This window comes from Saccostrea cucullata, unplaced genomic scaffold, assembly GCF_032062105.1.
Source record: "Saccostrea cucullata isolate Sc308-1 unplaced genomic scaffold, CSIRO_AGI_Scuc_v1 ctg4229, whole genome shotgun sequence".
Classification (NCBI taxonomy): Eukaryota; Metazoa; Mollusca; class Bivalvia; order Ostreida; family Ostreidae; genus Saccostrea; species Saccostrea cuccullata.
The window spans coordinates 13,719-29,662 of NW_026926713.1; the positions used below are offsets into that span (position 1 = coordinate 13,719).

A 15,944-nucleotide genomic window follows, 5' to 3' on the forward strand; every position below is an offset into this window, starting at 1 on the left:
TCCCTTTACGATGATCTCTTTAAAATTATTCTGTTCATTTCTTAATACTTAATACATTGTATATACATGTGTGAAAATGTTATCTATTATGTTATTACATATAAGTGTATTTTTTCAATGGTTCTATTTTACTTAAGTGTGTTTAAATACTCTTAAATGATCTCCGCATCAAAATACATGTATATTAAATATTGAATGTATTTTAATATAAATATTGAATTCTTTTTATCTGATACAGGGAGCTGCTGACACCCAAGGTGATGATATATATGAAAGGGCCTCTGAGAAGATATTACCTCCACTTTTTTGTAAACGGATTATTGAAATAATTCTTTTTAAATAAATTGTCAATAGTGCTAGGTTTTCCTTACCTATGAAAGTAAAGCACAAGACATACATAGTATAATCAATGAATCATTAATGTAGTTAAGGCCACATGAAGAATTTCACAAGAAGAAAGTTCTCTTTCTAGCAAAGGTATTCTAGGTATAAAATAATCATTGAAGTTAACAACATTGACATTATTATATCTATATATGATTTAAAGAGTAGCTGAATATTAATTAGTTTAATTGAGATTAATGAAGTGAAACGAAATAAAAGAAGCAATTTTAATTTACAAATTTATTGAATGTTGATTTTTCATAATTAAAATATATTGGGAGCAAATTACAGGTAAAAAATCACATTACATGAAATTTTCTCTGAATGTACGCAACTTTTGCCCTGAGATCATTTTGTACATTTTCCTTCGTTTAAGCTAATGCGTATGCAACAGTACATTTATTCAACCATGGAATAAGATAAGACTATATTTACAATAGTTCTAGATATAATGAGTGATAATGCTATATAGTAAAGACGACATATTGTATGCGATTCGGCAAAAGTAATCTTTGTCATTTTAATGTGTGTATCGACAGGGTAAAATAAGCACACCACAATGAAAGGTCTGTTACAGTTAACGCTTCTTGTTATGGATTATAACCTGATTATGTCGGTTTCTAAGTTTGAGGGAGTAGTTGACCCAGTTATCCAACAGGTGAGTAAATCTTTGATAAATACATTATTTAACACAATTCCAGTACCTTCTCTTAATGAATACAGTGAAAACGGTAGGAATGTAGTATTTCATCTAGCATTTATGTTGACGACGGAATTTTTCCGTTATTTCCCGAACATGACATATACCACACAATGGATGTGACCGGTCCGCAGGGGATACTCACTCGTCCATGGCACCTGATCCGACCTCTGATGTTTTAGAGGTCCATTTTTTTGTCATCCTATTTTTTTTATTACTTCTATAGACTTTTGTATTGAATACTTTTCGATATCTCCATATTCTTCATTACAGGCCTTAGCATGTCATCCGCGGATCCCTGGACTAAGTGTAGCCGTCGTCAAGGACAACAAGGTATTGATCTCCAAGGGATACGGATTGGCCGACCTACAAACTAGAACACCCGTCACAGAATTCACTTTATTCCGATTGGCGTCAATAACTAAAGCCGTTTCTGCAACATTACTGGCGAAGCAGCTTCATGAAAATCCAAAGCAAGTATATACAAATACGTATTCTTTTTTTGGCACTTGTACACACCATAAAAACGATGGTTTTATGTCTATTTTTTTTCAAATTGTACATACATAATTATATAATGTTATACTAATAAAATTTTCTCTCAATCGCATTAAACAGATTTATTTTTCTTAATTTTCAGCTACAACCTTTACACTCACTTAACTAGTTTCTACGATAGCAGTTTTAAATTTTCCACCACAATTAGAACAGAGAATGCCAACATCCGGGATATTTTGTCACATGCGCTCGCCATTCCTAAACACAATTTTCTACGATTGAATCCGAGGCTTAACAGAACGAATTTTCCAAGGCAAGTACAGATTCATTCAAATAGAACCTAGCTCATTTATACTCCCTTGTGCTCCTCGCACTAAGCTAAAAATAGGCCATCATCAGTTGTCTTATTCTTGGTCACATATAGACATAGCTTTTAAATGTCTGTAGTTTAGTCCATCATTCATACATTGAAATGACTACGGATATCCCCGTTATTTTCTCATCATGACAAGGAGCACACGGCGAGTGTGACCGGTAGACAGGGGATGCTCAAGCCTCGATGGCACTTGATCCCACCTCTGATGGTTTGGAATGGACTTTGACGTGTTTCTTGAATACTATTCGTTATCTCAATATGTTTCATTTAGCTAAAATATCCTCACGAAGAGATCAGTTCTTTTTATATGATTCATGTTTCCTTTTGGAAAAATAATAGAGTTTTCATATTGCAATATATACGAGGGTTGATCCAAAAGTTTGTGGAATTTCTTTCTAAAATTTCATCGTGATTTCAAAAGGAAACAATAGGCGTATTTATAAAATAGAGTCATAATGCGAGAATACTGGAAAATTTCACCGCGTTCCAGTTACCACTAAGGTCGCACGAGCTTTCCGAAAATAGATAGTTGTGAAACCCGGGGGAGACTTCTACGTAACGTCAAGTAAGGTATCGCACGTCACGTTACAGAAGCATCTCACCCTATGTCAAATTCGAACACGTAATTCTACAAAAATGCTGTCCTTTTCTTAATTTTCCCCCAAGAAAAGCCTGGGTATCCTCTCGCACAAATTTATCTTCATTTTTCACTCATATTTCAATATACCCCCATCTTTCCATATGATGTTCCGATTTCGGTAGCACTGTCAAGAACAGTACGTCCTCTGACAACGTCCATTAACGTTTTTAATTTGTCTAGAGCAATAAACACTTGAACCAGAGCCTCAACAAGGCGGCCACACTTTTAATCAACGTCCATAGAAGTCTATTTTTTCTTCAATTTCTTACGCCACTGGAAATCCAGTTACAAAATGCATTTTTTCCAAGTCTATGTCAATGATATACGCGTTTAAGATAGAGTGATCCCAGGATTTTCACAAAACTTATGACTTGACCGAAATTTTACGTTGTCTTACAGCCTAAATATGAACAATATATTATCAAATAATAAACTGAATTTCAAGTAAAATCAATAAAACTGACACACATAGAGGTTTATAAAAGATCAAGTAATCGTTATAATGATATAATTTTCGTTTCCCTAACACAAAGGGCGATTTTATTCTCATTTCAAGTATTAAGAATTAAATTGATAATAAACGCGTTGATGTCTCCCCCGCATTCCCAAACAATCATTTCTATGGCAACTACCATATGCTTACTATCGCAAATATTTAAAATATTTTTTTTTAATTTAAAATATTCAACAAGTGTCAATATTCTCATATGTAATTTTCCACCAATTTCACTTTAAAATGAATAAAATATAAAGAAATTCCACGAATTTTTGGATCAACACACGTATATAGTTTGGATCTCTGGTGTTTAAATTTGTCATTGAAAAAAAAATCATCTATTACGAAAACTTCATCCGTGTTGATTTTTTCTTGTCGCTTAAGGAATACATGTTTTCATAATACTGGATATTAACTTATTGGAAATTCTTCATATAAAACGCTTATATAACGCTTAGATAAAGTACATGTATATGTAAGGAAGCAAATTTAAGAAACTCTCGAGCATTATTACTTTGGTATAGTTTTGAAACTTGACAAACTATTTGCCATTTATTTTACCTTTTATAGAAATAATCAGCCATATGGTTTTTATTGACATCACAATGTTTTTACTAGTTGATATCTCTTATCTTTCAATTTATTGCAAAAATGTTGTTTGTATTTTAAATACAGGTTATAAATAGAATGGTATACCAGTATTAGTAAATTGCATATTTCCTACTTTCTCAGTGTAATGAAGAATCTGAAGTCAGTCTATCCTTTCCGGGAAACATACACGTACACAAACATTGCCTTTGGTTTGTCAACAACAATTTCAGAGAAAATTGGTGGGAAATCCTGGGAGGATCTGGTACGAGAAGAACTTTTTTCGCCCCTTGGAATGCATTCTTCTACATTCTTTTCGGAAACAAGGGGCACTAATCACGTCGCTAAAGGTTACATCGATGACGTCATAAAATCCACATCAGTCCCTGTTCCCTCAGTCCTTTTCAGGTAAGTTCTGCTACTATTAAAGTTATCATAAATGATTAAGATATCTATGTTTTAACCGAACGGTTTTTTAATGATGTTTTTCTAACCTGTTCTATAATCGACTAAGTAATACTACATGTAGTCCCCTACCGGCAAATAAAATTTGGTTCCTATTAGAAATTGATAAAGAAGAGAATGTTGAAAATGATAAACAAAGATAAGGTGAGAATTCCGCAAAAATCAGTATTGTAGAATTAACGCACACTTGATCTGTAACTCAAAAGTACCAAAACTAAGCTCGAAATTTACAAACATGAAGAAAAAAGTACGTTAAACCAAGTAGGGTAGACTGGGAGAAAACTTGAGAACAGACAGACGGAGAGCCAAGGAGAAGAGAAGGTAACCAACAGTCCTTCTCGTTCGAATAAACACGGTGTATGATTGTGAAAGGTCTGATACCAATTTTCAGCGGCCATGTCTATGCATACATTTTCTCGAGGTCTCTTCGATTTCAAAGATTCAAATTCTTAAGTCTCTTTTTGTCTTGCATAAATGAAAAAATGAATACAGGAAGTTAGTTTTATAGCTTATATGACCTTTTTTTTAAAAGGACAAGCAATACAAGTTTTGCAAGTAAACACAATTCTCGAAAGACTCTTACGTACGACACTCATCGTTTTAATTACATGTACCAGCTATTTTTGTTAAGCTTCATTGACATGTTTAGAAAATATAGATGTATGTATCTGTATATTAAAGAAGTAAAAATTAACAATCCTCAAACAACATTTCTAGCTTATTTAGCTCAGAAAAAAGGACAAATCCTTACTACATCGGTTTATGGATCAACTTACGTGACATTTCAATCATATTTTGAAATATCCTTATTTATTTTGCTTCAGTAAAGAACCAAATTCTAAGGCCTTCTTACTGATCACAATGCGTAAAAATTCATTGAAATAACAGAGTTACTTCCATATTTTACAGTTCTTGGGAGAAACTATGCAGTTCAATATGCCTAATGAGTAATGCCCATGATATGGCGAAGTGGATGAAATTTCATCTCAGTGGGGGATTGAACGAAAGTGGAAGTCGTGTAATGGCGCAGGACACACTGAAATCCACATATAAGGCACGGAATTCTATATCTTCCTCTGGCATAAGTGAATATTTTTCAAAACCCAAGGTCCCTCACACAACAAGTGAAGATAATTATGCTCTTGGATGGCGAAATGGACATTATAGAGGTAATGTTAAAACCTAAATTTTATGTTTTTACATACCATCACTGTGCTGCTTTCATATAAAGCAAGAAATTTAATTATAATTTAGATTATTTCAGATTCCCTTTAAATCAAACAAACAATATGGATGAAATTTTGCTTGTTCAATATGGCGCTTCTGGCCGCTAATTAATTTGCTGGGGTTGCCACAGGGTTGCCCCGCAATCAACAATCAATACAACAAATGTGACGACCCAAATCTCTAGGGCACTTGCAATCAATCTTCGATAGAAAATATCGATGAATATTTTGCTCAAAACTTTGAAATATTCAATTAATTGAAACTGTATTCCTTTTCTCTCAGGAAAGTGGACAAAATTAATTAAAATAGATTTTTTTCTTACAGAGTATAAAATTTTACGTCATACCGGAACAATACTTGGATTTTCGTCTCTTATAACCCTCATACCTGAGATGAATATCGGAATCTTTACAACAATGAATGGGCAAGACTCTGATTATATTTTTCGAACTCTTCTTCACAACTACTTAGCAGATATTGCATTGGGGGAAGATGCATGGCTGAACTCCAGCACAATTTGTTCTTTTCCAAATCCATGGTACTCCATGCCGTCAGAAGCGAGTCACACCATCAACAAATCTCAAAAGCTTTCGAGATCTCCCTCAGCATACGTCGGACATTACCATAACAATGCATACGGGGATTTATATATCTTTTCAAACACTTCCACGGGAATTATTGTCTTAAAATACGGCATTGCAACTTGGAACTTGTATCCTAAGCATTCACGAGACCAGTTTGCAGGGGAGGGTTATGGAATTCTAGAAGACATCTCTCCATACAATCTTGGTACGATTAAATTCCACCACGATACCCATAGTTCTAATGCTATTACCAGCGTAGAAGTTACCAGTTTTGAACCAAAAGATCCACCGATCTTCAGCAAACTATCAAACGCTGTGGGGTCCAGTATCATTTTTGGAAAGTAAACTCTTTTATTATTAGACGTGTAACATTTTTTTTTCTCGAATTCCTTCAATATGTGGATTTTGTATTAAAACATATTATACTTATAAATGAGTTCTAGTATCAAAGTTGTGAAAATGTTCTTAAATTACATAAATTTATTTCTACATACATTGAAATTATACCAGTGATCGTCTAAGACATTGGTCTTTTGTTATTACATAGCAATTCATGGGCTTTAATGAGTAACCAGATTAAAAAAAACTAATGAATTGGAGAAAGAAACGATTTTTAAATTCTAAACATTTTATGAACCAGTAGAGTTGTTGTATTTAGTGTTGATTTTCTATACAGAACCTATGAAAAATGAAAAAAAAAGAATCTGGATTTTTAGGAGGGAGTGCATTTTATCTCCATGATCCTCCCCAGTATCCCTCTTAAAAAAAAAAAGATTAGTTTTAGCATGTTCTTTTTATTTACTTTTCTGTATATTTTTATATATCATGCTGAGTAGTTCCAAGAAGCCGTTATTACTGGCTATAGCATAGTTTCCATCGATCTCATATGGTATCATTCCCAACTAATATTAACAAGGCACAATAAAAGTGGCCAAATCTACTTGATCTGCGCATATGTTTTCACGCAGCGACGTTTCAGTTTCGTCACAGTACGACTGATATCCGTTACAACTGCGGACTGTAACGTCATAGTTAAAATGATGTCAAATTGTGTGAAAATATTCTACTGTATACAGGGAAATTTTCTCCCCCATTTCATTTACGCCCCTTTTGCCCTCGTTGAAAGTGGGCGAATTAAAAATGGAGTGAATTGAAAGTCAAGAGAATAATGTCTTAAACAAAAATCTTTCTGGGCGAATTTAAAACGGGGTAAACTTGTTTCCGAATATGTAAGGGCGAAAATAACACGTGGCGAAAACAACCCTATGTACAGTATACAGATTTACCTTGTATGCATTGGACTGCGCATGTTTAAAGCTCGCTCCTTCTGGTATTTCAATTAAATTACATGTTCTACAAACTTTTTTTTTTATAATAAACAAAATGGAAACTTAATCTGTTTTGATATTTCAATTTCTACTGACGGATTCGTTAATTCTATTTTCTTTTATTTAATTTTGTGAGTTATAATAAAACAATACATTGCGACCAAAAGTAACCGATTTTAGTTTTTCTCCTTGAACATGTTGTAATGCTTACACATCCTTTTTATTGAGGAGTTAAATATGCATTCATTAGCTTAAGTTTCTAAACTTTTATTTCTGTGAATCATTTTAATGCACCCCTCAAAAATATGTTTTTTTCTCTATATTACATATGCATGATGCTATAATTCTACTTTCGCATTTTTAAAAGAAAAAAAAAAACATTTGACTTAGTCAATCTATATTTAAAAAAACAACATTTGATTTAACATTTTGTAACATTTCAAAATGGTTAACATTTGGTGACTAAATTGAAATGTGAATTAACTTTGGTGACTAAGAATGATTTCTTTTTTTTTGTAATTATAAACAATATTTGCATTACTCATAAATACTATGTATGCCCTACAGTATTCTCGTTAGGAAAAAGAGGGCGGCAAGTTTAATTTTTTATTAGTTTAATTAATATCATACCTAATGCTTCATTTTTTATATAGATTGAACAAATCTTAACGTTTTATCAAAATGTTCTTTTTTATATGACACAGGTGCATAGTCTTCATAATGGAGTATATTGAAAAGAGATTGCCGTAGAAAGGGTGTTAAGAAAGTTCATTTCATATTTTACTTTTACTTCCGAAAAGAAATTCGATGAAATTATCAAGTTAGTAAATACATGTAATTTTAAAATTACAAACCTAGCTATATTTTTTTGAAAAAGTAATCCACCATTCTTATACCTACGCTCACCAGCTTGTTTGATACAAGATATATAGGCTACACATGTCAAATCTAGTAAAAGTGAAATCAGATTACAATTTAAATTAAAACTTTGAATGATCATAGAACTTGTTCCTGGGTAATTTGTTTTTATTATTAATTAGTAAAACAAAATGAAGTTTTCCTAACACTTATTTCAGATACACTTTAGGTGAATTGACAGCTCGTCCAGAATGATGGAAAAGAAAGAAACATGTACGATAATAATTTTCTTGTTCATTGTCTTATAGAGTACAAAGAAATTATGTGTGAGTCCATATTTTTATACATGTTGGTTAAGTTTGCAAAATCAAAGGGTTTTCATCGATTTCCTCTCAGACGACTCTGCTCGATCGAGAATAACAGGAAGTATATGACTAGGGCGGAGATGCAAATTAAATAGCTACTGTATTTCTTTTTCCACAACTGTTATTTTCGTAACCAAATATAAGTACTATAAATACTTCCGCAGGGCAACTTTCATTTTAGTGAAAACACTTCTTTCGGTTTAATCGACTCGTTTATTTCAAGAATGGTGCGTAGTTGCAGTGTGTACATGTGTACTAATCGGGACGATGCAAGAGGAAAAGAGAAGGGGATAAGTTTTTCAGGTGAATTGAAGGGTATTTGCTTCATTTTTATCCAAAATTCATATCAGAAGCGTAGCCCTTTCAAAGAGGGCTTCATAAGCTCTGCATGTGAAATGATCGTGCAATCAATATAACTGTGTAAATTATTATCGGATGACGTTTTTTATTGCTGTCAAACAACTTTAAATCACAATATACAATGTTTAGTCTATGTAAATAAGATTTTATTATCTTTTTCACATACACACAGTCTGTGTCACAGAGCTTATTAGTGCAAATGTACCAATGTGCGTCAATACTACATAGAACATTTTTGATTTTGTATAAATATTTATGTTAAGATTCCCCAAAGATGCTAAGAAACGCCGACTTTGGTTGAGGGCACTGAATCGGGATGGATTTGTACCCAGTGAGCATTCCTGTGTGTGTTCAGAGCACTTTGTGTCTGGTTGGCACAGTGATGACCCCTCGGATGAGAATTACGGTTCGACTATATTCTTATACAAGGAGAAGCCTGTTGATGCTGAGAGACAGAGCCGAGCAGCCAGAAGGAATATACAGAAGGTAAAAAGGTGTTAAATTTATGAATTAAATCTAATATATGATGTAATTAAAGAGAATCATGATTAGCATTTGCATTGGTTATACATGTACATGTATGACAATCCTATTCTGGTATTTACTATTGTACCTAGAGCTCCATTTTTGTCTTTAAAATAGAATTTGATATCATCAACATCCCCAGTGGACCAGCCCATGCATTTTAAAAAAAATAATTTGATTTGAAAATTTATAAATTTAACATATACAATCAAACAAGCATTTGTAAATCAGTAGTGAAAATGCACTATCAGCTGAACTGAAATTAAATTTTATATGTAAAATGTAGGATTTTAGAGAAGCAGAGTACAGGCAGAAGGAGCGAGAGGGTAAGCAGTTGAGCTTTTCCTTGTTCAGCCACTCGTCTTACGCGAGGAGTGAGAAGGAAGAAGGCCAGGATCCAGAGAGAGAGGAGGCGGAGCAGGACGACGTTGACATTGGGGTCAAGCACACAAGAGATATGGGTATGATAGCTGCCCATGAGAATTGAGATTTAATCAAAATGCATTTTTATGCATCTCTGTCCAAAACTATGATATTACACATTGTCATTCATAACTTATCATTTCTACATAATACAATTATGCTCTATTCAATAAAGAAAATGATCATTTCTTAGAACTGATAAATAAACTTGATATGAGCCAAGACAATACTTGTATGTAGGAGACAAAGTAATATTAAATTCATGTGTATTTCTTATTGATATTGATAAGGTTCCAATGTATTTACAACCTGCCTCAGACTATATTTTCTCATGATACATGTACCATTCAATATAGGTGTACAGTGTGATCCAGACCCACTGTTACAAGAGAATATGGCCTTGAAAGCTGAGCTGAGGAGGTTACAGGGTCATAAGTGTCGGCTGACAAGATAAAGGATGATGACACCAAGACAAAATTCTACACTGGACTGCCTAGCTTTGCAGTTTTTATGTGGCTATTCAAGTAATTGATTAATCTAAAATTTAAGCAAAAATTATCAAATTTAAATTGTATAAATTGATTTGCTTACACTTTAACAATGTGTTTGTATAACTTTGTAGTTAATTTAACACTTAGTCTAGCTGTATTTTTCAAAGAATATTTGAATTATTTAGAAAATGTTTTATTACTATATTTGTGTTTTAGACTTGTAAAAGCACACTTGTATTCATTGGAAATATTATGTAACTAAACTCTAAAATGACATCTTTAAAAAATAAACTGTACATACAAATAAAATAACATATAAAATCTATATATGCAGCCACCTGGTGCCCAAGTGCAAAGAGATGGTGTACTGGAGAGGTTCTTCTGCTACCCCTGGAGAGAGGACACGACCGAGACGCGCGATGTCATTGGAGCTTATAGATCAGTTTCTTGCCACGATGATGTGACTTAAAGTTGGATTATATGTTGAAGCTATTGCTGAACGCTTTGGTATGTGTTTGAGCTAATAGCCTTATCAGGATTTTTTTCTTCAAAATTTAAGTGTTATAGTGATAATACATCACATGTAAACTAATAAGAATAATATTAAAAAATATATTATTCAAATATAAAAAAGGCATGAAATTTACATTAAAAGATCTGCCAACTCTTCAGAGATATTGTACCATATAATGTTGGAATTTTTAGTGTGACATAAATGTAGCAATTTTTCCTTAAAAATCAGTATTTAATTTAGACCAATGTAATTTAATCAATTTAAAGGTGAACAGAAAAAAATGGTAATTTCTAATGGGGAATAATTTGTTAGTGATATTTAATATTTGCTATCTCAACACTCTTGCTAAAAATGCCAAAATTGTATCCTCACAATTATTTTGGGCAAACAGTATTTATTTTTTAGGAGTGTCGGTGGGGACCTTCTCGCAATACTTCACTACCTGTGTGTGCCTGCTGTTCCAGGAGCTGAGACCGTTGAACCCCTTTCCATCTCGGGACATCATTCCAAGGAACATGCCTTCTTGTTTTCATTCTTTTCCAAATTTAAGAGTTATTTTAGATTGTACAGAAATATTTGTTCAGAAATCAAGCAGTCTTGTTAATCAGAATTTGTCTTTTTCACATTATAAGCATCACACAACTGTTAAATTTCTAATTGGCATTACTCCATCTGGTGTTATTTCTCTTGTTTCAGAAGGATTTGGTGGTAGTGTCTGATCGACAGATGATTGAGAAGTCCCTACTCTTGGGCATGCTGGAAGAAGGGGATGGGGTTATGGCAGATAAGGGGTTTACTATTGCAGACATGCTAGAGAAAAAGGGTTGTACTTTAAATATTTCTCCTTTTCTTTCATCTTCCTCTCAGTTTTCTCCTCAAGATGTACTTAAAATAGCAAAACTTAGAAGACATGTTGAAAGAGCTATAGGCCGTGTAAAGAATTTTCATATATTTGATGGTGTACTTTCTCTTTCTTTAGCCCCATTAGTTACCCAGATGTTTTCTGTCTGCTGCTGGATCACCAATCTTGATGTGCCTTTGGTTGACAGTTGAAGGTGAGTACTAATTTACAAAATCAAAACTTAAAGAAAGTACCTTATTTGATGACATTAAAAAGCAAATCAGAAGTAAAGTTGTTCCAAGAATTAACACAAATGTTCAGTGAAGAATTTAATATATTGTTGCAGGGTGGTTTAGCTATTAACAGACTTTTTATTTTTCCTTAGCTTAAAATATTCTTACCATTTTTCCTTAGCTTAAAATATTCTTACAACTGAGTTTGAAATATGTCAAATTTTTACTGAATTTAATTATAATATGTTGAACAATTTAGCTTTCACTTCACTAAACATTTGATATTAAGTTTTGAAAATTTAATTTTTAACATAAGAAGGTAAATATGTTTTACAAAAAATTCAACAAGTTTGGGCATCATTAAGGACACAAATTTTGCATACAAAAAAATTCTTTCAATAAAACAGTTACTTTGTTTTGCATTTGTCCATACAACAAAATCTGTCCATGCTGTTCCCATTATTGCCATTTCCCCTTGAACTTGAGCATAGTATCGATGGTCACGCCTCAGTCTAGGACCCCTGTCAGTGGGCTCTAGGCAAAATCCCATTTGACCAACAAGTTCATGGACCTCCTTCTCTGTAATGTTATGGCCAGACAGGGAGTAGGGGCACTTGACCTCCAGAACACCTCGTTGGTTTTCTTCAGGAAGGGAGTGGTCAATCACCCATCCATCAGATGCTCCGAGAAAAGCATGTGAGGGGTATAATGTAATACCTGAGGGTGTCAGTTGCATGTCTGTGACAGCACTCTGTAACATGAGGTAGTCCTCAATGGCATCCTTCTCATGATCAATGCCCCACTGGACAGCATTTGGGAGTGTTGTATATCTAAATAAGATTTTAATGGAAAAAGAATTAGTCATGGTAAAGATGTCATCTAGTGATCAAGTGCAGACCCATGAATATTGTCATCTGTTGTTATGAGCATTTACCTGTCTAAGTTGGATCCATTAATGATTTGGTCTACTAAGCTGTGGGGGGTGTCTACAGAGTTAAGGATGGCACCAAATACCGAACTAGTAATCCTGCCTTTGTGGAGATCTTTCCATGTCTGGCATAGCCTTTGTCCTCTTGTCCTCTCCTCTATGTATTGGCTAAGACCTCCCTCAGTTGAGATTGGCAGAGGTACTATATAAGAAATGATTATCATTTGATGTAATAAATATCTATTATAAACAACATTAGAAACCAAAAATAAAATACTGTAAGATATTTGCCATTGTTTAATATGATCTGATTTTTTACTTACAGTTTTCTTCAGACAGGATCAGAGCTTTCATTTCTCTTTCTAAAGGATCTTCAGTTGTGCTGATTTCCACCTCACTTTCCATGTCCGGGGCTTCATCTGGGATGTTCCATAACTGAGCCATGCCTGAGATATAAACACTCGTGAATAATTCATTTGTTGTGCATGCATTATACACTTTTTTAAAAGTGTTTGTCATATGCTATATTATAAATAAATTATTTGTGAATTGAGATTTAATCTTTGTATGTTTTTCCCCAATGATGAGCATTTACTAAATAAGTTACGCTAAAAGAAAACTAGTGCTAATTGTAACGGGGACCGTTACAGATGTTCCCCAAACGCTCCCCAACTCCCTTTTGGTGCCATATTCCCTGTAAGCTTCATTAAATAGGACAAAATCTATGCATTTGAGACTTTAACAACGCCAAGTTCATTCAAATTTAAGAATTGCACGCGTGCGCATGTAAATGCATGTGCATAATGACCATACCATCTTGTCTATTCAATCTATACATTTTAATATACTAAATATTAAAATGTTAAAGTGTATTTTTGATTTAACTCATTTCACGTGCACGCACGTGCATACATGAGCATGATGTCCATATCTTCTTGTAGACGTCCATTACATCTCTCTATGTTCTAAATCCCACTCCGTTTAGTTGAAAACCAAAGCAGTTATAGCTGTTTAAAGTTTCAGCAAATCAGATTACAGCGCAAGCACACGCACGTGTATGCATGTGCATGGCGACCATATCATGTTGTAGAAGTTCATTATATCTATCTGTGTTACAAATCCCATCCTGTTTGGTTGAAAACCAAGGGAGTTATAGCTATTTAAAGTTTAAGCCAATCAGATTGCAGCGCACGTGCATGCACGTGATTTTATGACAAATGCTATATATCATGTTGAAGGATATATTAATGCATGGCTATGTACAAAATTTCATAGGATTTCGTCGAAAAACAAGAAAGATATAGAGACTTTAGTTTCAGCCAATCAGAACAAAGCGCACGTGCATGCGCGTGAGATCTTGCTATTTTGACCATGTCATCATGTCTATACTACTAATAAATAATCAAATTATGAGTTTCAAAGCATTTGATCAAAAAATAAAAAGTTACGGCTGTATCTATTATATTGGTCATTTCACGTGTTGCACGCGCACACTCTTGCAAGCACGTGCGCGCAAAATGACCTTGACTAGGCAATTCTACATAACATGTCTACTAACCCTAAACAGGTTTTACCTACATCGGATGAACAGTTTACAAGATCATTCCAGGACAAAAAAGTACCCAGGAAGAAGAAGAAAAATAATAATAATAAGAAACAGAGTAAAAACAATATGTTCCCAAACTTCGTTTGGGGAACATAATAAAAATAAAAGGTTACCGGTTTTGGGAAACACATTTCTGAACAGCTTCAGTTGATGCATGGATCTGGAAAGGTCAAAAGACCTTTGATCAGGGTGGCGTGGGTCAAAATGGATTTGTTTCCTCTCCTTGAACTCAACCTCCCCTCACTCGCCTAGTTTAGGTCTACCAAAATTCCACTCTTTGAGAGGCTTTGGTTGCATCTTTATTGGTATGGGTACGCTCCACTGACAGGATTTTGATGTAGAGCTGTCGGCACTCAGGACCTGACTGAGGTAGAGGTGATGGAGATACATTAGTAATCCTCCAATGTGACTGCATGATTGTGCTAGCCTAAAAATGAATGAAAGGAGTTTTAAAAGATCTACATAATTTATATAGTAATATATTACAATGTGTGTTTTAGACATATATTGCATAGGCTTGTCTATCCAGATGCAAACTTATTCCTTACCCAATAGGACATTCACAGTATGCATAGCATACTTCCCCCCTGTCCAGCAAACAAATGTAGACTTTATATCGAACTTTTTTCATGGATGCCAAACAAAAAGCTCTAATGTATTCCAAGGAGTTGTCAATCTGAAAATTCAATTATGACTATTTTTATTAAATCATATGTATACATAAATAACACATAAATGTGTATGTCAGCAAAACCAGGTACGCAGTTGTACATTTTTTACAGTAGTATCTTTATGTATATTGCAGTACCAGTAAATATTATCAATATCTCATTCATTATAAATTAGCTTAAAATTTCAATTCAGAGAATGGGAAATGTTGAACAAAGGACCAAATTACTAGATATATAGAAGTATATACTTTGGAAACAACAAAAGACAATTGATTTATCAAAATTGTAATCTTTTAAATACTATATTGGTAACTTTGTAATTCCGTTCGTTTTTTTATGTGTATGGTCATGTCATGTGTAATTATATTATATGAAAAATACAAATGAAATTGTTACCTGGGCAGTCATAATTTGTGACAAATCACCAGCTTCAAAGTGCTTTACTGCCTTGTCTACATCTTTAAAGTTATTAATCCGCTCCCCTTCTTTTGTAAGCCTCAGGACCATGTGCCGATAAATTTTTTTAAAAGAAAGTGTGGGTGTGGCGTCTGAAGATAGTGCCGAATAGGAGGCTAAAAAAAGAGGGGGGAGGTTTTCATGACCCGGAATCTCAGGGATGACACCTTCAGATGAGGACATTTTCAACTTTAATGGGATTTCAGTCGTTGGAGTGTTGACATTTTTCCTTTTTTGGCTATTTAAAATCTCCCGGTTTGCCATCTTTGTTGTCAATGTAAACACGGAAGTCCCCCGTATACGCGCAAAGAGTATATCGAGTAGCTAGTTTAGAGCTCATTTTATTATTATATTTTGTAAGAATATGTTGTTTATTTGTAGTAAAAA

At 33.8% G+C, this 15,944-nt stretch overlaps 2 protein-coding genes and 1 pseudogene across 2 annotated transcripts; 2 read left to right on the top strand and 1 right to left on the bottom strand.

Annotated features, from left to right (window-relative positions):
* The first annotated feature begins 857 nt into the window (after positions 1-857).
* Positions 858-6,303, top strand: LOC134272486 (uncharacterized). The gene is made up of 6 exons (XM_062754710.1): positions 858-1,042; positions 1,358-1,557; positions 1,725-1,895; positions 3,827-4,090; positions 5,057-5,316; positions 5,699-6,303. The coding sequence occupies exons 1-6, from the start codon at positions 944-946 to the stop codon at positions 6,301-6,303; spliced, it is 1,599 nt and encodes a 532-aa protein (XP_062610694.1). The 5' UTR covers positions 858-943.
* A 2,799-nt stretch (positions 6,304-9,102) lies between these two features.
* LOC134272484 (uncharacterized) lies at positions 9,103-10,815 on the top strand. The gene is made up of 4 exons (XM_062754709.1): positions 9,103-9,355; positions 9,681-9,855; positions 10,174-10,341; positions 10,643-10,815. The coding sequence occupies exons 1-3, from the start codon at positions 9,125-9,127 to the stop codon at positions 10,269-10,271; spliced, it is 504 nt and encodes a 167-aa protein (XP_062610693.1). The 5' UTR covers positions 9,103-9,124; the 3' UTR covers positions 10,272-10,341; positions 10,643-10,815.
* A 1,394-nt stretch (positions 10,816-12,209) lies between these two features.
* LOC134272483 (uncharacterized) lies at positions 12,210-15,524 on the bottom strand (annotated as a pseudogene).
* Positions 15,525-15,944: the final 420 nt, after the last annotated feature.

What these genes read in the sequence shown, in the direction of transcription:
- LOC134272484 (XM_062754709.1), top strand. Translation starts at nt 9,125, where the DNA reads ATGTTAAGATTCCCCAAAGATGCTAAGAAACGCCGACTTTGGTTGAGG. An exon ending in CCAGAAGGAATATACAGAAG is followed by an intron (nt 9,356 to 9,680) that starts GTAAAAAGGTGT and finishes TGTAAAATGTAG; the next exon opens with GATTTTAGAGAAGCAGAGTA. An exon ending in CAAGCACACAAGAGATATGG is followed by an intron (nt 9,856 to 10,173) that starts GTATGATAGCTG and finishes CATTCAATATAG; the next exon opens with GTGTACAGTGTGATCCAGAC.
- LOC134272486 (XM_062754710.1), top strand. Translation starts at nt 944, where the DNA reads ATGAAAGGTCTGTTACAGTTAACGCTTCTTGTTATGGATTATAACCTG. An exon ending in CAGCTTCATGAAAATCCAAA is followed by an intron (nt 1,558 to 1,724) that starts GCAAGTATATAC and finishes CTTAATTTTCAG; the next exon opens with CTACAACCTTTACACTCACT. An exon ending in AACAGAACGAATTTTCCAAG is followed by an intron (nt 1,896 to 3,826) that starts GCAAGTACAGAT and finishes CTACTTTCTCAG; the next exon opens with TGTAATGAAGAATCTGAAGT.